Here is a 26,490-nt window from a genome sequence, read left to right as displayed (position 1 = left end):
TCTTTTATTGGAATGCTTCGAACAGATTGCTTTAAATGAAAAAAAAAAGAAAAAGTGTTTCCTTGTGAGTTTCGTGAGGTTTCGAAAGAGTTTCAGAACAAGCTTGAAGCTCTTATGTTTTAAATTTTCTGGTTACTGTTTCAGCCGCCCCAGATCCTCCGCTAACTTCTAAATTAAGGTCTTGATAATGTTCCATCTTCTCTTGTTCTTTTTTCTGCACCCTTGTGTCAAAAGGACACCACAAGTGAGTCATGCAACACGAAGTTTCTTTCTTTTCCAGCACAGCGGTAGCGGGTCTGATTTCAAGTAGATGATCGTCCGTCTAAATTCTAAAGTACTACAACAACTTCATGAGGTGGTTTTCCATCACTTCCTGAGGAGGGTGGACTTACTACATTTTCTCGAGTGAACTTAAAATATTTTCTCAAGCTGACACTGTTAAATTTCCATGGAAAAATTGCGGATATCGTAGACGGAACTAGAACTAAGAGCGGTTATGACAACTCAATCGATAGAGAATACCCCATGGAAAGTCTGTCCGTATGGTATTTTACGCACGAGTTGGTAGTATCGGAAATCGAACAGGTGTGCGCAGCGAACCGATGAGATTTCTGGTACAAACCGACTCGCTGTTTTGTCTTTCTCTTTTTGCTCTGCATACTTCCTATTCCGCTTAACTCTCCACAGAGTTTCCTCAGTCATCTTTTGTAAGGAATTTGATTTAATAAACAGTCCTGAGAGCCGATTTTTATAATGTTACAGACGGAAACTATGCCAGTGAAAGATTAATAAGAATAACATACGCTTTATGGGTGAAAAAACACGATACGCGGTTCCTCATACGTAAAAAAAGCGATGTGCGCCATTTGATTGCCTCTCGGCTTCTTGGACCAGCTTGGGAAGAAAATTTTTCTTAATGCTTTTTCAGCGTGTAAATCCGTCTCATTGGCTCTTAAAAGTATTTTAATTTTTCTGATCACTTTGGTTTGGTTTTGAGACACTCAATCGAAGAGCGCTAAATGAATGACCAACTGACTGACTGAAAGACTGACTGAATAAATAAACGAATATCTGAATGACTGAAAGACGCAATAGAATGACAGAGTCATTGAGTGACTAAATGACTAAATGGAGTGAGTGACTGATCATGAATAACTAATCACGAATGGCTGACGAACTAAATGATTGATCATGAATAACTGGAAGACTGACCGACCGACTGATTGGTGAAAAAATTTAGTGACTACTCTTTGATTAAAGCGGTTTCAGCTGTAGCTTCCCAACAGATTATGCTAAAAACTTACATCAGGAGACAGTAAACGTTTCCGTTATGCAGAAGGTTAGTTGCATCAGCCTCACACATTTGTTCAACGTATTAGCATGAATCTGTTCTCTCTTTGCACAGGCGTATTTCAACAACGTGCTTCGAATTTAAATGAACTATAAAAATATTGCTTTTGGGTTTGTTCCTTTTTCTTGGAACAACTTCAGTGTCCGCCAAGCTAAGACAAAGGAGAGCAGACGAGGTATTAAATCGGCTGCAGCTTCTCTCAGATGAGGTAAATAAATATTTAAGATAAATTATATATTATTTCTCATCAAGGTGGGGAAAAAATTATTCTTAGAGTCTCGAATAGTAATAAATCCTGATATAAGTAATAGAGAGGGGTTATTCGTAGAATAAGGCGAAGATAAGTGAAAAAGAACTTTGTTCACACGAGAGTGATAAAGAATATCGTATCAAAGGTCCAGTAAATACCCTTCTTTTGAAACTAAGGTATTTGGCATTTGAGAGGGAGGGTGGGGGACAGAATACTACAAGGTCTAAACCTGTGCTGGAACAACTGTCTTGCCTCTCCCTTCCCGCCCGCACCATTTTCTATACTTCGTAGCTATGTTTTCTCTATATGAAAAAGAAAAGTATACTTTGAGATGTTTAATCATTGAATTTTCATGTTAGGAATTGCAGGCGAAAGAAATCAGTTCCCATATAGAAAATGAAGCACAAAGTACTAAAAGAGAGCCTCGACCGAGATGTAGCGTTGGTCATTTTTTATGGAAAAAAATGTAACTCTGGAAGTAGATAATTTAAAAATTCGAAACAAACTAATTTAATGATTTACTTTCTTTACTTTCTCCTGAGTCTCTTGCTTTACGACAAAGTTTCAACAAGAAGGGGTCATGTTTTAAATCACATTCGTAAACGTCGAACTTATGAAAGACTTCGACTTCACCACACGATCAAGCAGGTGTCACGTGATTTGGCACATAATCGCTAACTCGTCCCAGTCGGCGTTTCCATAACGCGCGCGAGTAAGGTAGACCTCTTGTTCCCCTTCCCATGATCTCTTTCTTTCCCCTCCTCCCTCTTTCCCATTACCCTCGCACTACGCACTCTATAAAGACAAACCTTAAACCTCTACGGCAGTCATTGTTTGCTCTTGTAACGCAATTCGCTCAAAGATGGCGTGACAACTTTACTTACAAACCATTACCTTATTTCGCAAAATATCAGGCATGTGCAATGACATTACGTTTGACCGGCCGCATCGATTTTCGCATACAGTTTTAAATAAGAAATCAGCCCTATTAGGAATGATATGCGAGAGAATTGAAACCGTCCTAGAAATCTGTGAAAAGAAACAAGAGCAGTGAAAGGAAACTCTAGATTTACCAAGCACAAGGGTTACTTAGAACGGTTATCCTGTAAATTTATCATTTTGTTTTTCTCATTTTGAGCTTTCTTATGACATATACTCTGCTTTACAACGCCGTAACTCACTGACATGTGTGACTGTTTATGACTGCTGTAAGACAACTTGACTCTGAAGCCTCAAAATAAACCACCTCTTTTTTTATTAATCTTCAAGACTAAAAAATTAATCAGGTACATGACGTTAGAGCTAAAATCTCATTGCTGTTATTACTGTTACAGACTATGCGAAATAATCTACTGATAAAATTCTTATTTTTCTCGAAAGCTGTGCCTCTATAGCTAATCAATGATAATCCTTGTGATCTCTTGAAAGTCTCTTGAATTCACTCGGTCGCCTAAAATTTTAGTAGAATATTATGAATTTGTGGCAACGGAATAACAGATTGATCCACAAATCTCTGCTTATGGCACAACAAAAAGACGCACCCCCTGTGAGGCAAGAACTTTAGATGTGCGGCCCTTTACTATCAAGAATAAGATGTCGGTCTTGTCCACGTCCTCGGGCCGCGTAGCTCTGGCGCGGACAGATATAATCGCGCAGTGGCCTTTAATGACACGTTTGGATGAAATTTGTGGGGTAATAATCAAACCCATTCGATCTTTCACGACTTTAACGTCAAAATACTCAGTGGCGCCAAAGTTGCAGATCTGAAAATGAACAAACGTGACTCGTCCTAAGGGAAGTGTATAATCATTACTGGCGTATCTTACTCTGAGCAGGGCCCTGGAGGGTTTGATCTTCTGGCGAGAAATTCTCTCAAAAGTGTTGCGGCCACGAGTGATACCACTGAGCCTGAGTTTGAATGGTTGGCTCGTGCAAGGCGTAAAACTTGCGGTGAAATGGACGTTGTCAGTTGTCTGCAACGTGACGTCAGTAATCCTAGCTCCTTCAGGGGTAATGAGTTCCAAGCGTAGGGAGCTTGTGTTGAGCCTCTCAGAACCAGCGACAGTGATGAGCATCTTGTTCAGTTTACCTTTAAGAAATACAGAATCACTTGTAATTAATTTGAAGTCCAGAATGGGACGAGTTTTTTTGACCAATCACAGACCGAAATAAAATCCCGGATTACATTTGACACTTACTTAAAAATTGCCCTGATTATATGCGAAACTTACCTGTAACTGGATTGGAAATAGGCACTTCTGTTATCTGTCTCCTGCGTCCCCGCATTGGAATGATGAAATATACTCCGAAGTTGACATTCATTTCACTGCTTGACTTAGCTTGAAACTCGTGTTCACCCGACACAACTAGGGTCCAGCCTCCTATCTTGGGGCGGTCGATCTGATAGACAGAGACCTGTGACAGACTAAGTTTTTCAGCTGAGATCACGATGTCATCGGGGTCTGTCAAGGTAATGCCTTGCCCTAAAAAAAGTTTAAAAGCAAGTATGCAAAAATTGATACAGTAAGTTTACAGATTATAAAAAAAGAAATAACTAAACAAAAAGATAAACAGGGGTGTTAGAAATGATAAATTGTGACACTTGAAGGTTAAAGAGGTAGGCAGCTAGCAACTTTGTTGATTTTAATATATTTCCATCGATTTCATTTATTCAATTTAATCCTTCTTATGTGGAGTTTATATAAAATAATTCATATTTGTACTGCGGTTGTAGATGAAAGTGGAAATGTGATCATCGCAGTAAATTTTCCAATTTAAGCAACTGGAAAGAAGAAGCCTGAAAAAAATCAGGGCTTCAACGGGATTCGAACCCGTGACCTCCGCGATACCGGTGCGATGCTCTACCAACTGAGCTATGAAGCCACACATTGGGAGCGAGGTCAATTTATTGAGTTCATATCTTCCCGTGCAGTGAAATGATGTGGAGTTTATATGAAATAATTCATATTTGTACTGCGGTTGTAGATGAAAGTGGAAATGTGATCATCGCAGTAAATCTACAACCGCAGTACAAATATGAATTATTTCATATAAACTCCACATCATTTCACTGCACGGGAAGATATGAACTCAATAAATTGACCTCGCTCCCAATGTGTGGCTTCATAGCTCAGTTGGTAGAGCATCGCACCGGTATCGCGGAGGTCACGGGTTCGAATCCCGTTGAAGCCCTGATTTTTTTCAGGCTTCTTCTTTCCAGTTGCTTAAATTGGAAAATTTACTGCGATGATCACATTTCCACTTTCATCTACAACCGCAGTACAAATATGAATTATTTCATATAAACTCCACATCATTTCACTGCACGGGAAGATATGAACTCAATAAATTGACCTCGCTCCCAATGTGTGGCTTCATAGCTCAGTTGGTAGAGCATCGCACCGGTATCGCGGAGGTCACGGGTTCGAATCCCGTTGAAGCCCTGATTTTTTTCAGGCTTCTTCTTTCCAGTTGCTTAAATTGGAAAATTTACTGCGATGATCACATTTCCACTTTAATCCTTCTTAATCTCCAAAAAATGAAGATATTAATTAAAAAAAAGTCAAACGAACCCAAAAAAAAAAAGAAAAAGATTTCTTGCAAAGTTTCCTTGTGGCTGTTAGTTGACTATTTGGGAACTATCTCTCCTTTTGTAAAATATGATATGGAAATAGCATCTGTATCCATGAGCGGTTAGCCAGCAGTGCAGGCGTCTTATATAGGCGAGTAAACGCTAAGAAGCTAGCGAACGCATTTGCCCCCCCCCCCTCCCCTCTCCTTCTTCTTGGCTGTCGCTCACCCAAATTTCTCTCTCTCCCAGCGTTTTCCGGCTGTAAAAGTCAAAGATAGCAGCCTAAGATCACATTAAGCCTCACCCACTACAACATAGATATAATCAAAAAAATAAAAAGTACAGACCATTTGTTCCCTGGCGCGTGGTGCTTACTGTTATAGTCAATTTTTCAATGGATTCATCAACTGAAAAGTTATAACGACGGGGTGTTGTATTTTTTACGCTTCGTTTCCTCTTGTGTCCTGAGCTTGAACCGATACTAAGAGTATTCGTCCCATCAAGCACACCCGCTGTCAGATTATTAAGCTTTTCCAGTTCTCCGTCTTTTCTAAGAGAAATAGTCTGACCTGAGGTACGCTCGGCGAGATCTTTGAAGGCTGGGTGGAGATGAGTGTGACAGAAACCTACACCAAACAATCGATAAATTCGTGACACTGGTCAACTAATCAATTGATCATTCGATACATAAGTCAGACAGATTGACTAATCTGTCTGTCAGAAGTTTGTTAGTCAGCCTATGACTCAAATTGGTCAGTCAGACGCTCTATCAGTCTGCTAGTCTGTTGGTCTGTCAGTCTGTTGGACTGCCGGTCCTTTAGTCTGTAAGTCTGTCGTTCTTTCTATCTGTTACTTTGTCGGACTGTCGGTCTGTTGGTCTCTTAGTCTGTCGGTCTGTTAGTCTGTCAAACTGTAGGTCTGTAAATCTGTCAGTCTGCAAAAGACGAGACCTTATCCTCTCTACCGGTTTGTCAGTCAGACATACAGCCTGCTAAATAGTATGCGAACAAGAATGTAAATACTTTACAGATGATTAGATCTCTTACCTGTGGTAAGAAAATTAATTGTTACCCCTAACTGATCAGAGCTAGCTAGGAACTGAAGCTCGGCAATTTTTGCTTCTGATGCATCTTTTGGGCCCGCGTCCGTAAAGACGTACATAGGGGATCCCCATTCTGGCCATTGGTAGATTGCTTCCAGCATCCCTGTGAATGTATACTCCGGACAATCCCCACCACCGTTTGCTGTAAGAGCATTAATAGCTTTCACGAACTCACCAGCGTCGCTTTCCTCTTTGACTATGGTGGCCGATTTCACTGCAAAATATTGAAGTGCAAATTTGAATAGTTTGACTTCTTCTGGAATTGGCGAAGGGTCAGAATGATATCCCCCCTCCCCACCACCCTTGTGTCCCTGTTCGTTTTCGATTACCTTTCAGAAGAACGATCAGTCATTGACAGTAAAGGGTAGTCTCATATCCAGATCTTTCACGGCCAAGCGGTACATTTCAGTTTCAGTTACACGTTAAGATCTGGGTATAAGATTAAATAAAGCCTTTAGGGCCGAATTGCATGGCACTCAAGCGTATTTTAGAGTAAAAAGGTTTTTAAATATTAATCGGGAGGCATGGAGAGAGCTTGAGTGCCTTGATTAGGCAGGCGGGACAATTGCTTGTGAGAGAAGCGAGGAGGGGGGGGGGGGAGGGGGATGTAGGGATGTAGGGATGGAGGATTTTGTTTGACTCTCCCTTTAATTAGATGCTAATTGGCAGTCAATTGTCTATAGTTGTTCCCCTACCCTCCCTTTATACTCTGTTAGCAATGACTGATCTTCCCTCCCTTCACCCTGAAAACCATGCTGTGCCCCCAAAATCCTTCACACCTCCCCTTCCTAATTGAAAAAAGCAAACAAACTGACAAACATAATACAAAAATAAAATGTTTTGTACGTACCAGGGTAGGGGTCGTTAAAAGGCGACAAAATGTATTTCTTCACACTGGAATTACGAGGATAATTTATGATATCTATGGCGATATTTTTTGCTGCTTGAATTTCTTCACTCATGCTTCCAGTGTTATCAATGGCAAATATTAGTGACACGTCTCCTTGGACAGCCATGAAGCTATCAAACACCGAGGCGCCGAGTTTCTTCCGTAAATCTTGAAGGAAATTGCCTCCTTCCGTTTCAGGGGCGGTTTTGTTCCCTGAGGTGGTTCTCTTGCTTCGCCGCGGTGCCGACGACTTGGTGCTTAAAAGATACATGATCTTGCCCAGAACTTCGCGCGCATATTTGTAGCTCTTACTTCTTATCGCTCGCGCTAGGAGTCCTTTCAATTTATTGAAGGTTTCTTTCCTGTAACGGAATCCTGAAGCCTTTGCTTTAGCCACAGCCCGTTCAATGTCGTTGATGGCCTCGAGGAACTTGTTCGATGGTGATAAGCGCGGTCTGTAAGTCCTGCTTTCCTTTGTATAGGTGATTTCTTCTCGTGTAATGTTTTTTGCTGGGATAGTGAGTTCATCGCTGGATCCACTGCTGTAAGACTCCCTGAAAGAATTTCGTCCATTTAACTTCTCTAGCAATTGCTCTCTGGGACTAATAATTCTTTTTGTCTTCTTCGGTGTAAGTATTTCCACGCTCCTCTGCGATCCGTGTGAGAAACCCATCAAGGCATCGCGAGTGAACTGCAGCGATGTGGAGAGGAAACTGGCCCTACAAGTTCCTACAGCTAATAAGAAGACAAAAGCGCTCGTTGCAAGAAGCGAAAGAGCTTCGCCCTTTATGATCATGATGTTCTCTTTGTGCTGCTCAAAACTTTTAAATCGTGAACCTTTTTTTGAGAGATTTTTATAGGCTAAATTTCAGTTAACTTGCTTGAGCATTTGAGGAACCAGTTTACGTGCTTACTTACCTCTGAGCATCTGAGGAACCAGTTTACGTGCTTCAATTAACGATTGTTATGTTTTTTTTTTGCTTTGTTTCGTTTTGTTTTTTTTCGAAAAGCGATTGATGCCTTTAACTGATGCTTTGCTAGAGTGAGTGGGCCCCAGATCCCATAGAGATCTATAGCATGTCTTTCGTTGATTCAAGGACACCAAGAGTACATAAGATATAGACATGTTGATGTTGTGTACAAATGGTTAACCACCAAAGTCGTAAGCTAACCAGTTGAAACCAATGATGTCCAACTGTTCTGAGAATCCAAGGCCAACAGTGCCGACTGCTGTAGTATCTCGCGGACAGCCCGCTACTTTGCGAATGGCAGCGTTGAGTTCCAAATGGAAACATAGATAATTTGCCAGGGCTTTCTGCTCTCACACCACTCAAATTTTGGTGATTTAACGTTCCTCTTTTAAAGAGGACAGTTGTGAGATGTACATTGTACACATTTTAAACCACACGTGCTGAGCGATTGATCCGACCAGAAGATCTCTTATTTTGCCATGACCTTGTTGCCGTCATCGTTGTGTCATGTTACGTCTTTCAGTGTTTTCTTTGAAGTTTTATTGCACCCATGACTTTACAAATTCACGTACAGGTAAAATCTTGAAAGTGTTCGAAAGGAGATGTTTTAATCGTGCAATATCAAATAACAACCAAACGAATTGGAGATGAACAAATGGTAGATATTTACCAAACTGCGAGGCGGCCAGGTGATTTCCTAGCCAGGTATTCTCTGGGATGTCACGCAAAGCTTTTGTATGGCAAGTGTTGCGTTACATCCTGCCTGAACCCACCATATCTCCTGATTAAAAACTCGCTTCACGGAAAACTTGTGACTTTTTTATTTCTAGCTCGTTTTCCAAATGCTTATGTATGTATACGACGTTTGATCACGCTGAGAACTGGGTCTAAGGCACAAGAACATCGATTAGATGAGGGTAAAAAATGAAAACAATACAAAACAAAACAAATATTTTTAATCTCAGCCATGGAAGAGGACTTGGACGATTTACGCGTTCTAGGATAGTGTCGTGATCTTGCCTAGATTCCGGCCAGCAGTTATTACAGGCCACCATATACAAAAATTGGGCAGCTAATAATTGTTCACTTGCATGTGATTTGGTTTCCTTAGTTTAGTTCTGTTCCATGTGCTTTGTAATGAACTTGTGAGTTCTTACGCCTCCTGTTCTTGACCGAGAACCACAGCATAGGGTAAAATGGCTCAATCGGCTTCAAACTATTCGTCATGTACCTTATTTACACCACATAAAATCTATGAACTTACGTATCAGCTACGGTGGAATCAATGTTCTGTTTCAGCGTAAACTACGTGTAGCAGGCACGTTCGACTATCCATTAGTGCTTCCTTGTTTTGATGGCCATTTTAAGAAAATTCATTCTCAAATTACGGGATGAGTTCTCGTGACACCTGTGTTACTTTGCTTCAGCCTGCTTCCTTCTCTCAAATTTGATGCTTACAGCTGGCTGTAGTCCAAAATCCAATTTTAGAATATTTTATATACATTCTTTTTTTAAATATTGTTATCATTGCCATCATTATCATCAGTATTGTTATTATTGTTTTTAGTAATACTATTATTTTTTTCCCAAGCTTCGAAACGCGACATACATACGAACATCAAAAAACAAAATCAAATTATCCTTAAAAGCCTTGGCTACATGGGTATAAACAATACAACTAATGCCCGAAATTTTTGCACAGGAAACTAAACACCTTTAGCCAAACCTATTATTTTACTGTTATGCCTCAAATGATATGATTAAATTATGTACTGAGAAAGCATACTGCCAGTAATGCAATGCGTACCAGTAACCTCACTTATACCATCCCCACGGATGAGGATAACCAAAGAAATTTAATTCCCAATAAATTTCGACTGAAACAAACTTACTAGCAAGCGTTCTTCTCAACCTGATAAACGTTTTTATTACAGTCATTATCCTTCGAGTACTTTGATTTACAATGTAACAAAAAAAGTAGCGTATAGTTTTCGATCTAACGAGTAAGTCTTTATTTTTGTCTCTCCAATTTAGCTTTCTATGGACTGTCGCTACAAAAATAACCTCGGCCGCTTGATATTGAAAGTCATTTGTCACGTGTTTGGACCCGGGTTTCTAAAATTCGGCCGCCGCTTGTTGCTTCCAGCCGTGGAGGACTGGAACTTAACTTGTGGTATGTGATGCCTAGTTGAGATTGAAAAGAGTCCAGGTTTTCGCGCGGTCAGCTTTATCTGTGACAGCGGTTTATCTTCTGGTTGAAGGAGAACTAAAAAAAAATCATAAACATATAAATAACAAAAATAGGGATTAGAAAGATGAGTCAAGCTAGAAAAACTAATGTCTATCGTTCAACTATAATACACAGCTTAAATGTTAAATAGCAAGCATCATGGACACATTGTCAACTGAATGAGGGTTATGTGGAATGGTTGTAGCTTTGCCTTCTCTCGCTAACCACAATTCGCTGTCTAGTTTGTTGCCCTTCCCCTCGTTCAAGGTATTTTGTTTCATTTTGAGATTCATTATTAGCTCCTAGTGATATTTTCCGCAGATTTGATTCGCTGTTGCGATTTCCCTGCTTTTCGGCCAGCGACATACTCTTGTGAAGCGCTCCAGACACTGACTAAAAGTGATTTGTACTCTGTGCCACTATATGCTTAAACAGTGGATAGCATTGAAGGCGCGCTCTGATGGGGGACTCTGAGTGGCTACTCAAACTCCGAAAAAAGAGAGCAAAGGGGGGTCCGTATAAAAACGACCAGGCGCCAATATTCCCCGGTACCGCTCGAGCAAGCGCGGTCAGTAAATAGTGTGTTATATGGCATTTGCACTAAACTTGTTTATTTTTAATTTTTCGGCTTTCGAGAGCCAAAATACACGGCTCAAGACCATTTTCACCGGAAAGGTTCGTATGCCAAAATCCTGGCCAAGCAAGAACCAATCAGAACACTCGGATTTACCTCAAGAATGCCTCACCATAAAAAAATAAATAATAACAATAATTTATAGACTTATATTGCGCAATCATCAATGTAAGATTTTTCAATTGCGCATTACAATTAAGTGTTAAAAATTCAACCCTTCATAGATACATTCAACCTTACATAGATACAAATAAAATTAATAACCTCCGTCACAATCTAACCTCGCTCCAGAAGATCCTTACTCAGCTGCACTCCGTGCATATGGCAAAGTTCCACGACATCATTATACTCCTTCATGGTCATCTTTCGGTAGCGATCCACCATCTCCCCCACCCTACCCCCTAGGGTGGATGGAGCCACAGACACTTTTTCTGGCGCAGTTCTCTTTTTCTGTTTGGCTTTTTCTTTTTCTTTCCGTTTTTGTTGTTTTTTCATGCGTCTGTCTTTTATCTGAAATACCACAAAAAAAAGATTACATTGTGCCTCTGTATGGTGGCTGAGGGCTGCCAATGAAGAAAAAAGTTCTTTACTTTAAATTTTATGTCACTTTATTTTCCATCATACATCTGGACTTCAATGAACCGTGTTCGCGTACATAAAAAGTGACGGATCTCTCAGTATCTCAAAGCGCCGCGCTCAAACAGTGTGCTTCGTGCGCCACTGTTATCGTTATTATCCAGGAACTCCATACTTTTTCTCACAAACCGAACGGTAACGGCAAAGAATGCCACAACAGCAATACCTTGTGCCAATGTTTTCATTGCACAAATAGAAGAAGGGTATTATGACCAAGAGTATAACTAAATCGCCACTTTAGTAGAGGCATACTGATGACGTTTTCTGAGGGTCTCAATGAGGTGATGGCTTTTATGGCTAATGGTTAACATCTTTCCGTTGTTTCCACTAGAAATGTTTTTTACGGTTACCTTTTTTTACGACTAACGGTTAAAATTTGTAAATTTTTACGCCTTGCGGCTAAATTTTGTGGCCGTTTTACTGCTATCGGTTAACCCCATTGAGGACCTCTTTTCTGTCTACGGGACAGAACGAAAGACAAAATTGAAGAATTCGCAAGACAATAATATGTCAAACACGGTAAGCTTTCCCTTTCTGTATGACAGAAAGCACTGAGAATGGTCATTACCCCCGCAATACACCCTGGTGGAGCGTGACCCTATAAGTTTAGTTCGCATAATTAGATACATGTAAGTCTTTTATATTGGATAACAAGATTCATCGTCGACTTCTCCATCATTTGAGGGCAATAAATTGAGTGAAAAAAACAACAACCAGACTAACAAGGATTAATAATATGATCAAGTAAGAGCAATTTTCAATTAAGTGCCAAAATTAGTCCGGAATGCCTTGTTTTTGCTTTACTTCGCTTTGTGATTGGTCCAGAAAACTCACGCCACTCTCTCAACCAATTAGCTGCAAAACTAAAAACCGAACACGTCTTAGTCGCCCGCGTTTTCCCGCGCTTTAGGCAGTCGCATTGTTTTTAACCTTGAGCTCTCATTGGCTCTTTAAGGTATTTTCCCTCTTCTTCTGATTGGCTATTATTTTCACTGATTTTGTTCAGATCACATGGTTTTCAGGGGGAATCATTAGTCGTCGTTAACAAAGTATAAAGGGAGGACTATGAGAAAAGAAGGATACTGAGGGTAGGGGTCGGGTCATTTTTACCGAGACACAACCAGAACCCTCAGACACCCGCCACCTCCCCTCCCCTTCCTTCCAGGAGACCAGTCCCATACCTCATCTTGAGTCAACTGGTCCACTTTCTCTGATAACTGAACAGGTGGTATCTCCAACAGAGTGGGTGATAAGCTCTCAATACTTCCACTACTTGTGGGTGACACAGGCCGAGAGCGCCGCAACTGGGGATCAGACCCTGGCCGCTGTGCTATAAAGGCCACTGGTTGTACAGGAGCAGATGAAGGGGTTAAGGGTCTCTGTGGTGAGGATGAGGGTCTAGATCTTTTTTGAGGGTTGGCTCGTGGTGAGGGTGGTCTTTGAGGTGATAGAGGTCTTTGTGTTCCAGTGCCAGACCATTTTTCGTTAGCAGGGTCATAAGCAGGTTCAGGTTCCTCAAAAATGGTTTCAGGTCTTTTGGAAGTTTTAGTGTTAGCAGTTTGGACAATCTCTGCCGCTTGTTTAGTGACCCTTCAAAAGAAATGAATGTTAAAAATTAATGCACCCAATTTGCCAGTTCATGCCATTATCTCATATAAATCAAGGCTGTGTAAGGTTATATTTTTATTGTTCTTTATTCCTTTCTTTTTTCTTTTTTTTTCTGTTGTGGAGCCTATGTCACCCAACACCTACGTTTTTGGAATTTTGTTCATGTACCTGTGAAATTCAGTGTTGTAACTGACCAGTAACAAGTCACTTTGCGGCCATGTCAATTTGCTGACCCAAATATACCACACCACATATAGATAACTAATGGTGTCAGCCAGTTGGTTTTGGCAAGTTGACATGTCCGCAAAGTGGCCAGGTACTGACCACTGCTTTCTTAGTCTAACTTCTAATACTTGTGTGCTGGGGGACATTCAATGACTTCCAGCCTCTTGACATAAAAGCTTTACACATTAATTTTAGAAGTTCAAAGAACATTGTAATATTGTAATATTTGATTTGGTATGATCTGTGACTGGCCATATTGAAGAAAACACTTAGTACCCAGCCATAACCCAACCCTTTAACTCCCAAGATCTGATGCATAATTCTCCCTTCTAGCTTCTACACATTTCCTTGTAATTTAGTTAAGAGAATTTGGTGTTAGATCACGATAACAACCTCTACCTGATAAGTTTGAGTATTCTCATAACCTGTTTGCTGGTCGGATAATGTTATTGGATATTATTGGGAGAAGTTTCATGCTAATCACTAATGGGAGTTAAAGGGTTAATCACGTGCAAACCCAAAACCAACTGTAACTTTGTCACTGGTATTGGCCTAAGCTGGCAACCAGTTACCTCATTCAAAGTGTTTATTGCTTAGTTCTCATTTCCCCTTCTGATATTGTCCTTTGTTTTCATTGGCTATTGCATCTTTGATTTTGTTTGTACAAAACTGTGAATGTCCAACATAAGAGCACTCAAACAAAGCCAAACAGGACAAACCCAAAAAATTGTAACAGCCCTGGATATGAGCCACAAAAAGTATTTCAGATTTGCAAATTGAAACAGAATATTGTACATGTATGCCCACCTCTCCTCCAGATACGACTGTCTACCAACTGCCAGTTCTCTGTAGTCTAATGCATCACTGTTATCTCTGTCCAGAGCCAATATCAAATCCTCCAAATCAACATCTGTGAGTGGAATCCGCCATGATCGGATAATGTTCCTGAACTCCTGCCGTGACACCACCCAGTTCTTGTCTTTGTCAGCTTGAGCAAACAGATCCAAAAGGCGCATCCTTTTGCGATCTAAGTATTTTTGAATGATAGCTAAGGCAGCTGGGGAGGGATGGTGAATGGTAGGTACCCCCCTGTCTTCACCAGTTACTGTTGTGTCCTCTTCAGTCTCTGGGGGAGGAGTAGGAGCCTGGTGAGTAACAAAATGAAAATTTAATACAAGAACATAAATGCGTTATTACACTGGCATGAGCCTCAAAGGTAACTGATAAAAGGACTTGTGGAAGCTTTAAAATCAGTAAAAGCTGTTTCATAGTATGAACCCACTGTGCCAGTAATTATGGTAGATCCATGATATTAAAAACAATAATCATGAATCAACACAATAGTTGAAAAAACTGACACAAAATTTCTAATTTTGTTGGTGGTATAAGTGGGGGAGGGATGATTGACCTCCACAGCCATCCTTTGTTAAAACTTGTATTGAAAATTTGGAGCTCAGCCCAGCCCTGTTTCTACATTTCCTTTAATTCTCTGAGAAATGGTAGAAGTATGGGTAATAACATGATTTCTCTTGCAATTTGGTGTTAATAAGCAGAAGTAAAGTTTTCATAGACAACAAAATTGTACAAGCTGGTGGGGCAAGTTTAATTTTTAGTCTTTGAAAAATTTACAAGTGCTTTTCAACAAATTGCTAGAGAAATCATGTTATTACTTGTTTACATGTATAATGTATCTGAAAAAACATCACGGAAAGCCAAGAAACATGTAGAGGTGGTTGTGTGAGCATAATCTTCATCATTATTAGCCTTATTTTTCTGCTCACACTATTACAAGTAGATAACAACTTGTAAGAGCTCAGAATATCCTTGAAGATCTTGTCAAGAATAAAAATATGCTTAAAGATCTTGGCAGGAATATGAAAGATTCTTGAAGATCTTGTTGAGGAAATAAAAGGTCCTTGAAGAACTTGACAGGAATATGAAAGGTAATTGAAAATTGATCTCAAAAAGAATTTAGAGGTAGAGGATCCTCAAAGATTTCTCAGAGATCTTTAACCCTTTAAATCCCAAGATCTCAGTAATAATTATCCTTACTGTCTGCCATACAGTTCTTATGATGTTAGTTTTGAGAATTTGGCATTGAATCAACTTATAATCCCCTTATTGATATTTTTCTTTATTCTTGTCACTTGCCTGCTTGATATTGTATTGATATTGTAAGGAGAAATTCTGTCTTGGTCACTTAAGAGAGTTACTTGGATTAGCATCTCAATAGGATCCTCAAAGGTCATTATGTAAATCTTTGAGGATCTACAACATAGGAAGATCCTTCAAATATTTTCACCAAGAGTAAACAGAATGACTTTTCCATAGATTCCATAATCTTATGTCTGGGCTGCTCCAGAAAAGATGTTTTATTAGAGAAACTGATCTGTTGCATGTTTTTGAATGAATTATCAGCCCTAACAATGTTGCTTAAACAAACTTTCTTTTTTCTCGCATTAAATTTCTGTGCCTGAGGCTTGACCCACATCCTTATGGCATGTGTTGACTTATTCAGTTTTTGTTCTTAGTTACTCAACAAGGAAAGCTCTCACATGATTTACAACATATTCTTAAACCCCTCAACTCCCAGGAGTGATTAACAAGTTACTTCTCCCTATAATATCCAAACATTATCCAGCAAACAGGTCATGAGAATATTCAAACTTATCTGGTTGAAGTTGTTATCTCGATCACACCAAATTCTCCTAACTTATTTACAAAGAAATGAGTAGCAGCTAGAGGGGAGAATTAACAATCAGATCGTGGGAGTTAAAGGGTTAAGTAACACACCTTTTTTATTGTAATCTCAGGTTTTCCTTTCAACAGTATTCTTTTCAAAACTCTTCTTTCAAGTTCAGTTTTACCAGTCTTGTTTTTAAGCCAGTCTTGTCTGAGCCCACAGTTGTTTAAAATTTCCCTGGTCTTTTTCCGTTCCTGCAACTGCTTCTTGTATCTTTCAACTTGCCGAGCGAATATGTCATCTTCAGAATCTTGATAAACATTCTTGTCTGAATGGTTTAATAGTCAAAGTAAATTAATCTTGCGGGGAAAAAACTTTCTTATTTTTAGTAATACAGTAATAATTAAGATACTGATATGTTTTGTAAATTCAATGAATCATCAGTGTGAACAAAAATTATGCCATAGCTTCTTCATCTGAGCTAAGTAAAGCCGACCGGGTTGATTTCAGAGATTTAGCCTTAACACTTTACTGGTTTTTATAAAATTCAATTACTCCATAAAGTAATCGACAGACTAGAGCGGATTGGAAAGACTGGCTGGTTCAGATATTTTCCCATATAAACAATCCTACCTGGTTGATGGGATGAACTTTGAAGGCGAATCGTAACTTGACCATTTCAACTCAGATTTCAAGGAACACACTAAGATTTTTACCTTAATATAGCACGCAGTAATAATCGTTCGCCTGATCAGACACTTACAATGAGGGACCCGTTACTTATCTACAGTCTTTTCTTAAAAACCGTGTTCATCGAGTTCGTAGAAAATTTAATTGCCTTCCTTGAACTTTTTCAAAAAGAAGCACGTATGCATGCACATGTACAGATAATGTTTTTAAAAGCTTCTTTAAAGAAATGATGCATTTATGTGCTTAAGACTGACCAAATATCCTGTATCATCCATGTCCTTACCTTTATCTTCTGCTGTCACATTCACTTCTCTAGCCGCACATTTTATGCTGGGCACAATTATAACTCGTCTTCTACTCAACTCCGACGATTCGCCCCATTTCCTAACGTTGTCACGGAATTTCTTCGAAGGTAAGAGATTTCGAACCTTTGGCGGTTTAATTCCATGCTCTTCGTATTGTTCGGAACCTGTTGCTTTCATAATCATTGGCTACGATACATAGATAACATAAATAAAAGTGCTCCAGGCCCTAAACCTAGACAGTCTTTCAGTCAATGTTGTCCGCCATCTTGGAAACTTTGTGAGTAACTGTTGTTACGTGTTGCTATGGACGCTTTGTGTGATCTGTCCCTCCCCTCCCCAATATATCACTGTTGTTTAACGCGCAGGCCTTCTGTTTAGTCCAGCGTCTTCAAGTCAAGACTTCGGAGGATTCTATTAGGGTGCTCTTCGCTAAGTTTTTCGCTAAGTTTTTCAAAGAAATAGCATTGAAAAACTGAGTTACCTTTTTTTCTTTTAATTTTGAAATCCAAACTAAGATATCGGACTAGCTCGAGGTCGAGGGAAATTTTTGATCGATAAGCTTGAGGGTCCACATGGAACTCTGCTTCATTTCACGCCCTTGAACTAAGCTGCAAGCAGTATTTGATGAAATGCTAGATAAGCTATAATTGTTTAAAGCCGATGTCGTAAACCAGGGCAGTGGAAAACAGAGTTTATTTATGAAAATGAATCTTTCGGTTAATCAATATGTAGAGGATTAACAGTTTTTGCTCCGTCGCCATTAAGATCACTGTTTTAATTTAGAGACCTGGCTGTCGCGTCAGCTTACGTTACGTATTTTTTTTTTCAGATAAACATTTATAACCTATCATAGACTCCTTTATCATCGCAATGACCACAGCAGCCTCTAACTTTTTTAAATAGCGGCGGTTATTCGTGGCGCAGCGATATTTGATACCAAGTGCTATTATGGAACGACAATTCATCATTTTTTCACTTAATAACAGTAAGTCAAATTATTTATTTGGTATTGTCGATGTCCGTCCTCGGTTACAAGCACAATATTTCGTACAAACAAGCAAACACACATAATGATTCTAAACAAGATATAATTTAAAAGTAATAATAATAATAATAATAATAACAACAATAACAATATTAATAATATCATAATGATAATAACAATAATAATAAAAACTAGTCTATTAGGGTTTTTAACGTTTGCTGCGTTTGTTCTCCTGTTTGAATCACGATCAAATGTTTGCCTCCTTCAGGCGCCATAATGATTTCATGCTTCTTGGTGCGCACGCGCAAAATTTTCAGATCGTTTCGCGGGTCTGTGTCCCTCACGATCCCGCGCGCAATCCCGCAGAGCGTGTTACACATGGACACATATTGAAGGGTGGTCGAGTTGTCCAGTGTAGACCTGATCGGATTTCCATCCTCGCTAACAATGACAAGTCCTACAACTCCTTTATGAGACTGGATGCGTTCCAGCATTTCTTCAACTTCAAATCTTTTCTCGCTCGTCATCTTGTGGTTTGTAAGACTGACTGGAACAACATCCAAGCAAAGTTAAGAAAGGAAAACTGTAAGAATTTGCACATAATAATTACCTAAAAAATGACGAAACATACTGGCTTCTCAGTTATATTTTCTTGCTCAGACCCTCCGCTGCAAAGTACATTGGAGAAGTCTGGGTGAGAAGAGTCGCGTAATGTCGAGCAAATGTCCGAAATATGAAGAGAAGGTTGAATCAGTGGTTTCAAGACACCGTAATGGGCGTTCAGATTAAGGGTATAGAAAATTTAGATCTACTGGTCGACAAGTGTCATGTGCCACATGACACTTGTCGACCAGTAGATCTAAATTTTAAATAACAGTAATAATTAAAATTTGTTTAGTGCAAATAGCAACTTGAGTCTCTTTTTTTTCTCCTTATTTACCACAGAATAGTCCGATCCCTAGGGCAATAGCTTCGCAAGACGAGAATTATCGTGAAATCTGGCAAAAATAAAAGATGAGAGAACCTTGCTGCAGTTTGAGTTGAGAGCTTTTTCATACTTTCATTAGGAACTAGACAAACACTGGGGCGTTTGATGATAAGAACAAAAAATTGATTATCAATCTGCACTATGCTATGAACGTATCTGTGTGATGCTACCATATTATGTCGAGGCCAGCTGTAAAGAAAAAAATCACGCCGATTAAATTTCATTGGGGATCAAAGAATAGCGAATTTTATCACCTTATGTCTTATTCATCATCCCATTTATTCTATTCTGCTTTCATTTCACAATATAGATCTTGAAATGAATCTTTACTGTATTTTGAAGATGTTTTGGAGCGTGCCATTAAATTTTACAGACTCGTTCCGAAGAAAAACAAAGGATACATAAATAATTTGATGCCGGCTTCATGAAACATTTAGTAGTCACTTTTGGGCGACTTTTAATCATTTTGAATTCGATTGAATTTTTTAGATTTTTGGGAAATTTTTGCAGAAAATTCAAAATCTATTCAAACCGATCAGAAATGCTTCTTACTGGGTACCTTAAACAATTTACTAGAAAGACCAAAACAAAAAATTTAAACACGATTCGATTCTTTAGATCGGCGATCGATTTTTGTGTTTCGCTTTCCTCAAAGGACGTTATCTATCTCAGCCAAAATAAATTTTGACTATCAGATGGTATAAATCAGTATCGTCGGAAAACATCTTTAAAAGTTGCTAAATTTCTTGTTTTTCGTACACACCAAAATGTTAACGGCGCATGCACTGTTAAAATGCCGAAACAAACAGACAGCTCCACCGCGTGAAACGGCGCCATTAACATTCGTTTTCTTGTCATAGGCCTTTAGATGGATAATTATCTAAGAAAATTTGGGGGAAGTAAGCGAAATTTGCCAAAATTATTTAAGAATAGCGTATAGGCATAAACTGGGTCTAGAATTCTAAGGGTTAAGGACAGTGAGGAACGGTTTACGTATATGATTTTAAACATACTAATCTCGTTTTTGAGATAACCTCTACGCGAGGAAATAAAATCTCTACAAACCTGTTGTAGTTTCCAGCCTGGCGAAATTAATTTTTCCAAGTAATTTAAGACTATATGTAGAAGCTTATATCTGCGAAAAGAAGGCCGGGAAATCTCTCACTTCGATATGAACAAATCTTTTGAAGCGCAGCCAATGCAGATTACAGCAGATAATCTTAGCAACGGCGGTATTCATTTAGTCAGTCGAATGAAGAATGAATTTGCATGGAAAAATACTGTTATCGAGCGAAAGTCAACTGTTTCATTGTTTTATGACAAAAGGAGCGAAAGAGGGTATTATTGTTAAGACTTAAGTACACACTACCTTTAATTTGAGCGTACATTTCGCTTAAAAAGTCGCGTATCATTCAGACAGCAGTTATTAGTTTTCACTGAAAAAGCAACCTGACTGTAAAAGCAAATCTTATTACATTTATGTCCTGACTGTGAAATTATGTCTTTCGAGTGCTCCATCTTCTCTAAATGTTTCACGATACTATGTGATATCTGTAATCTTTATTTCATTTTATAAAACCGATTCAGAAATTTTTAATGAATTTCAGTTGACAATTAGTATCTTCTCTGAGTTGTTCGCTAATTATATCTATACCGTCTGTATAATAAGAAAATTTTATGAATCATCCTATGAAAATATCATTAATTATTAATCCCTTGAGATAAAATTGCTTGTTTGTTTGCTTGTTTAGTTTTTTTCTTTCTTCTCGTGGGATCAGATGGTTGCACACGAATTGAAGAAGCGAACCCGGTTTGTCCAGTGCCATAGAAAAACTCATTTGCCGTTGTTTTCGCGAGATTCACAATTAATTGTTATATCATTATTACTTGTTGTCAACGCTTTTATCTTTTACATTTCATTGTTTCACTATTTCGTCTTGCAGCAGGAAATCACATAGGGCGAGTCACTGAATCCAATCCGATCTGCAGTAAAACGGTTTAATCTTCTCCTTTACGGCTTGTCTTATTTCTCGAATTTTCGAAAGGAAGGATGAAATGATTTCTTATTCCTCTTGTAATACAAACAAGCCAGCAAATGACTAAAGTTACTCTTACTCGCCACAGAGTTACCACTTGTCGATATCTTAGCCCAACTGAAACATCTAAAAGTCCGTCTCTATACTCATTTTGCAGTTAGTGTGAGGACAGACACGCCACAAATGACCCCTAAGGCTCGGTTCATGAGTGAGGCACAATAACAAATTGAAGAGTGTTCTTGGGAAATTATGTAAGCAAGATGAAACGGCTGGAAAATGAGTCCAACGCTAACATCAGTGCATGCAAGATTACTGAACAGACATTTTGATGGTGGATGAAGGGAAGAAATCTTGCAGAGAGGGAAAAGAATGAGACCATTTCCCACAATGGCTGCAATGGAAATTACATGATCACGTAATGAAACAAACTGATAAGCAGACTTCGATCATATACGCCCGTGAAGCAACGAAATTGAACAATTCTGATTTGGTTCGTATTTCCTGTTAGGTTCTCTATGTTATTTTATTGCAGTTACCACTCTCTCACTGTTGAAGGCGTTGAGAACTCCCTTTTTGAATACTTGAACGCCAAACTGAACATTCAAAGAACGAACCTACTTTCCGAAATGACCAAGCGATTATGTGTAAGTCTCTCTAGCAGTGTAAGACTTTCAAATGCGGAAGGGGGGTTTTCTGTTCAAAAAACAAAAATCTAGTTTAAGCGTTTTCGGTCGATATCATTTATTTTTCGGGTAATTTTTTCATATGGTGATTTTCCAATATTTCCAGTGGCTTATTTTTTCATTTTACTTCAACGAAATATAGAGGTAATTTTTTCTTTTCAGCTGGCTAATTGCGGTGCTAACATTGTTTTCCCGCACGCTACAGCCTTCTCGTCGCAAAGCAATTTTCATTAATTTTTTAGTTGTGTTTCCTCTTCAGTTCCTAATCGTATTCATTCCGAGGAAAAATTGATATCGAGCTAAGATTTTCACAAAGATTTTTTAGCCTTGCACTTATGTTTCTTGATAAGTTTAAGAGTACCACCACTTACTCACATATTTTGACGACGTGCAGGCAAACTGACTCTAGCTAATGAGTTCTAAATTTAGGGAACACACTCGCGGCAAAATAATTCATTTTTTTGTTATGAATAAGAGGAAACTAGCAGACGAAAGACTATTAAAAGAACAATGCAAAAAAATTTCAACTAGTGCTATGATAAAAGCAACAAGAAATCATTCGTTACATGTGGTAATCAGGGTCGGCCAGGGTTTTTGGGTATTCGGTATTCAGGGGCGTTTTAAATCGGGTATACGGTATATTGCAGCTTAAATATGGGTATTCAGTATATCACTTTCTTTGAATTTCAGGTATAAAGTATTCAAAGCTTCGATTATTTTTGGGTATATTTGGAGGAATTTGGGGTATTTTGGGGTATTTTGTCGATTTTTTTTTCGGGTATATTGGTATTCCACTACCCCCCCTGACCGACCCTGGGTAATAACCTCTCTCGCCCAAACCAAGTTGTAGGAAGTGAGTGGAATTAGCGAAATAGCACCGTTCAGATCCATTAGATGGTGTGCTTAAAAAAGGAATAAGCAGATACCAGGCATTTCGTTCAGCAAAAGCTTTCGAGGAATGAAAATGGCATTGATCATTTCATTGTCAAGATGTGAATTCTGAAGAAATGAAACTAATCATCCAAAGCTGCGCACTCTGTGCAAACAAGCTATAAAATTACGCCGACCAGAAAACGCGATAAATTTGCATAAATGAAGACTTTTTCAAAATAACTATTTGAAACAATTGCGAAAACGATGATGAAACATCCACATGGAAAACTGAGATGATATTTCGGGAAATGGTACTAAGATTCAGAACGTTCACGTCTTTTGTCGGAGATTATAGTGGTTGATATTTGTTAATTCATGTACGACGAAACTTCAGATCCGAGCGTGCGAGAGTAAACAAGCTTGCGTGTCTAGTGTCAAACGAAATTTTAGCGATGTGTCATCAACACAATAATTATAAACGGACAACAGCGCGTCACACTTTTCCGCCGTCTTGAATACTAAAGAACTGAACCGAGAGACAAGAGTGCCCGACCGAGCACAGCAATTTTTTTTCAGTCGCCCGAATCCAAACGTTAGTCGCCTCTGGCGACCGGGCGCCGCTAGGCCACATGCCTGGTTGTCAACAGTAACTTTTAGTGTGCTGCCTTTACAGTATCCAGGTTACATTTCAAGTTGCTAACGTAATATCAAAGGAATCATTTGCTTTGACGAAGGGCTAACGCTCGAAGCTTCAGCTTTGAAACCCTTTACGGTGGCCAATTTACGTTATCAAATCAGTTGATAATATTAAATTACCCTGTTATACTCTCTCACAGACGCAGCACCACAGTTTCTTTAGAAATTTACCCCCTTTCTTGCTGTTTCAGGTGGGTTGCTTAGCTTTGCTTCGTGTGCGGAGTCAAACGTTTCTGAGGTTGTGGAATTGATAACTATATAACAAGCTCGTTTTTTCATTATGACCTCATTTGTTTTTTGATTTGATTTTCTCAGTCTCATAAGGCTGCAAATGTGCTTTCAACCTCAGGATCAACTGACTCTAGCAATTTCTTTGGAGCTCAGTTTTAAGGCTGCTTGCGGGGAATCAGAAGGCAGAAATCCTCTTTGTTCTCCGATGATATTTTTCACTTTGTCCTTTTGTGGTGAAAAAAAAAAATTAGAGAGCTCCATGCCATGACATCTGTGAAGTTCTTTTAAACATAACGAAGCATCTTCTCTTGCATTTAAGTTTTCTGTACCTTTAGGCGTTAAATCTCAATAACGAAGAGAAGAGAAAAATTTCTGTAGTTTGCGTAGTTTGGATAGTTTTTTTAATTCAAGAAATAACACAATTGTTTTACTGTGTCCTTTGCTGCTTGTCTTACTTCTCTCATCTTCCAGCAGTAAAGAATGGGATTCAAAGACGAATTTAAGTAAACCAAAGTTGCTGTGGAAAGCCAGCTAACCGCGCCTTCGGATGTCACTCCTTGTATCCATAATATAGATTCAATCCCATAAGGAGCATAGCAAAAAATCTGTGCCAACTGTACCCATGATATGCTAGAAACTGTCTTCTTGTACCTTGTCATGTCATTTAGCGGAATTCCTCCCCCGTTGGGCAGCCCATGATTGACGCTGTCTCGGACTCGTGTTTGATGCTCCAGCAACTTGATATAAATCTTTATGTAAGAGAAAATAGAAGTAAGAAGGCAAAGTATCAGAAAAAAAGCAACTACAATCCAGGTGACACGAATACTCCAAAGATACATTGATCCACCAAAGACGCTTACTGACCAAAGACATAACAGAACTACACGGACACGTTTCAGGGTAACAACTTGTCTGTACCTAAGCCCCAATAAGAGAGCAAGAAGTCTGTCTAAGCTTATAGCGGTGGATGTTAAAGCTGATACGCCGCATAAGATGTAACTTGAAACATAATTTCCTAAGATGAAATAGCTCAGAAGATCTCTGTTCATTTTTGTTGACCGAGGCATCACAGCCACAGCGTAGAGAGGCTGTGAGATGAGGCCAACACAAAGATCAGTGAAAGCCAGACATCGAAAAAGAAGCTTTGTTGGAGGGTGAAGAGAAGAAACTTTACGGAGTGCCACAAGAATCAAAACGTTTCCGAGTGTTGCTGTTATGGAGAGAACAATGTTCAAAACTGGAATGAAAACGTGACGTTGTTTCCCCAACGCTGACAAGGCTGTGCTTGTTATGTTTAGCGTGAGCTCTCTTGTGAAATTTTTTCCCATAGCAAAGCCCTCCATTGCTCAGCCTAAGAATTAGAGTTTGGGAGGATCGCAATCTCGGTCTCGCTCACTCAAAAAAGCACAATCTGTCTCCTTCTCCTGACGGTTTTTTTACGTGTTTACTTATCAGTACCTGTTATAGTATTTAGCCAACGACTTGCAAATTGGGTCATCAGGCTTTCAAATACTTTATTCTTAGTCGCATAAATAACCCGTTTTTGGTTAACAGATATGTCAGCTTGCTTGTTTTGATAGCACAAAGGGTAACAATATATGATTATTGACGCATTTAAGTTATTGTTGTGCACGTGGTGGTGTTTGGTGGCCAACCAAGACCTTTCAAGTTTATTTAAATTTACTTCATTGACATTAATTTTACAAGATATGGATAGAAAAATGATCCATTTACTATTGTCATCATCTCTGAAATGTTTGTATTATCACGATAAATTTCGGTGCTAATCGCTCCATTGGAAGTTTATCAAATGATCATTTCTTAACTATTCATCGAAGTGGAATTGGCTATGGTGGATATTTAACAAGCTGCGAAGCGGAGATGTAAATATTCACCTCTAGCCACCTGCACCTGCACTTTAATTTCGTGTGCAGAAATTTCAAAACCCTATTTTAACGATAAATGCTTACTACTACGTATATTGAACAGTCAAAAAGATAAATGCCGAACTGGGAAAGAAATCTGAAGTTTAGTATCATCCAATAATGTTCAGTTAAACAAGACTGATGAGCATATGACTAGTCTATTACATAAATTCTGGATAAAACAAGTCGTGGAATACCGGCTTGTGGCACTCCGGATTCAAAGAGCAGAGGGTCAGAGAACTCGGAATTCATGAGCACTACTTGTTGTCTATCAGATAGATTAATGATGAACAAAGCCACGCCGGAAGGCCAGACTTAATTTTCCATGATTTTCTCATTCAAAATGCCTTCGTTTATTTTCTCAAAGGTTTTGCTCGTGTCAAGAAACACAACAACGGACAATAAGAAAATAACCACCGTTGCCTATTTCTCTAAAAACGAGTTTCGTAGAATCATAGCACAGTACTTTTCACGATGAAAGTTTAAATAATGGGCTGGTCGATCTTAGCTTTATATGTAAGTTCCCGCGGCAAAAACAAAATCGAAAAATGATTAAATGAGAATCCATTATTATACTAGCTAGACTGTTTCTCGAAAACGCAATCCATTGCTCGAATAACCACGACAGATTTGCCGCCGAAGTGCACCAGAAAGGCATGATTAGTATCAACAACATTCAAATAGAAAACAATGCTATCCTGGCACTTGAAATATCTCTTTAGGCCAACTTCTGTAGTATCATCAGAATGGGTTCATCTATGTTTCAAACTTTTTAAAACACTTTCTCAGACAATGATTAGAAGCAGTGATGTGAAATTATAACATTCAAGACTAATCAGCTTACTACCGCCCATCTTATCAACAAATTGGAATAGAGAACTCGATTGAAAAGGCCCGTGAGTCAGTAGCTGTCTACAAAAAAGATAAA

At 39.0% G+C, this 26,490-nt stretch overlaps 3 protein-coding genes and 2 long non-coding RNA genes across 6 annotated transcripts; 1 reads left to right on the top strand and 4 right to left on the bottom strand.

The window, feature by feature from the left end:
• Positions 1 to 1,489: 1,489 nt before the first annotated feature.
• Positions 1,490 to 2,110, top strand: LOC149046181 (uncharacterized). Its single transcript, XR_016186753.1, has 2 exons — positions 1,490 to 1,559; positions 1,961 to 2,110. It is a non-coding gene; the product is annotated as an uncharacterized LOC149046181 (long non-coding RNA).
• Positions 2,111 to 2,839: 729 nt separating this feature from the next.
• Positions 2,840 to 9,895, bottom strand: LOC149046180 (von Willebrand factor A domain-containing protein 7-like). Of its 2 annotated transcripts, none has more exons than XM_089206955.1 (6): positions 8,082 to 9,895; positions 7,125 to 8,000; positions 6,219 to 6,488; positions 5,520 to 5,798; positions 3,833 to 4,084; positions 2,840 to 3,690 (listed from the first exon to the last, which is right to left on the bottom strand). In XM_089206955.1, the coding sequence occupies exons 1-6, from the start codon at positions 8,089 to 8,091 to the stop codon at positions 3,119 to 3,121; spliced, it is 2,259 nt and encodes a 752-aa protein (XP_089063081.1). In that variant the 5' UTR covers positions 8,092 to 9,895; the 3' UTR covers positions 2,840 to 3,118. The 2 variants fall into 2 exon arrangements, with proteins under 2 accessions (XP_089063081.1, XP_089063082.1); XM_089206956.1 differs by having other exon boundaries at positions 7,125 to 7,898.
• A 146-nt stretch (positions 9,896 to 10,041) lies between these two features.
• Positions 10,042 to 17,442, bottom strand: LOC149046179 (uncharacterized). The gene is made up of 6 exons (XM_089206958.1): positions 17,124 to 17,442; positions 16,261 to 16,478; positions 14,275 to 14,612; positions 12,816 to 13,224; positions 11,280 to 11,508; positions 10,042 to 10,400 (listed from the first exon to the last, which is right to left on the bottom strand). The coding sequence occupies exons 1-6, from the start codon at positions 17,326 to 17,328 to the stop codon at positions 10,228 to 10,230; spliced, it is 1,572 nt and encodes a 523-aa protein (XP_089063084.1). The 5' UTR covers positions 17,329 to 17,442; the 3' UTR covers positions 10,042 to 10,227.
• A 683-nt stretch (positions 17,443 to 18,125) lies between these two features.
• Positions 18,126 to 20,420, bottom strand: LOC149046178 (uncharacterized). Its single transcript, XR_016186750.1, has 2 exons — positions 20,184 to 20,420; positions 18,126 to 18,677 (listed from the first exon to the last, which is right to left on the bottom strand). It is a non-coding gene; the product is annotated as an uncharacterized LOC149046178 (long non-coding RNA).
• Positions 20,421 to 20,662: 242 nt separating this feature from the next.
• Positions 20,663 to 25,060, bottom strand: LOC149046177 (melanocortin receptor 4-like). Its single transcript, XM_089206960.1, has one exon. The coding sequence runs from the start codon at positions 24,978 to 24,980 to the stop codon at positions 24,039 to 24,041; it is 942 nt and encodes a 313-aa protein (XP_089063086.1). The 5' UTR covers positions 24,981 to 25,060; the 3' UTR covers positions 20,663 to 24,038.
• Positions 25,061 to 26,490: the final 1,430 nt, after the last annotated feature.

This window comes from Pocillopora damicornis, chromosome 5 (assembly GCF_964200805.1).
Source record: "Pocillopora damicornis chromosome 5, jaPocDami1.2, whole genome shotgun sequence".
Classification (NCBI taxonomy): Eukaryota; Metazoa; Cnidaria; class Anthozoa; order Scleractinia; family Pocilloporidae; genus Pocillopora; species Pocillopora damicornis.
The sequence above is the reverse complement of the archived record's forward strand: the minus strand, read 5'-3'. Positions and strand labels throughout refer to the sequence as shown.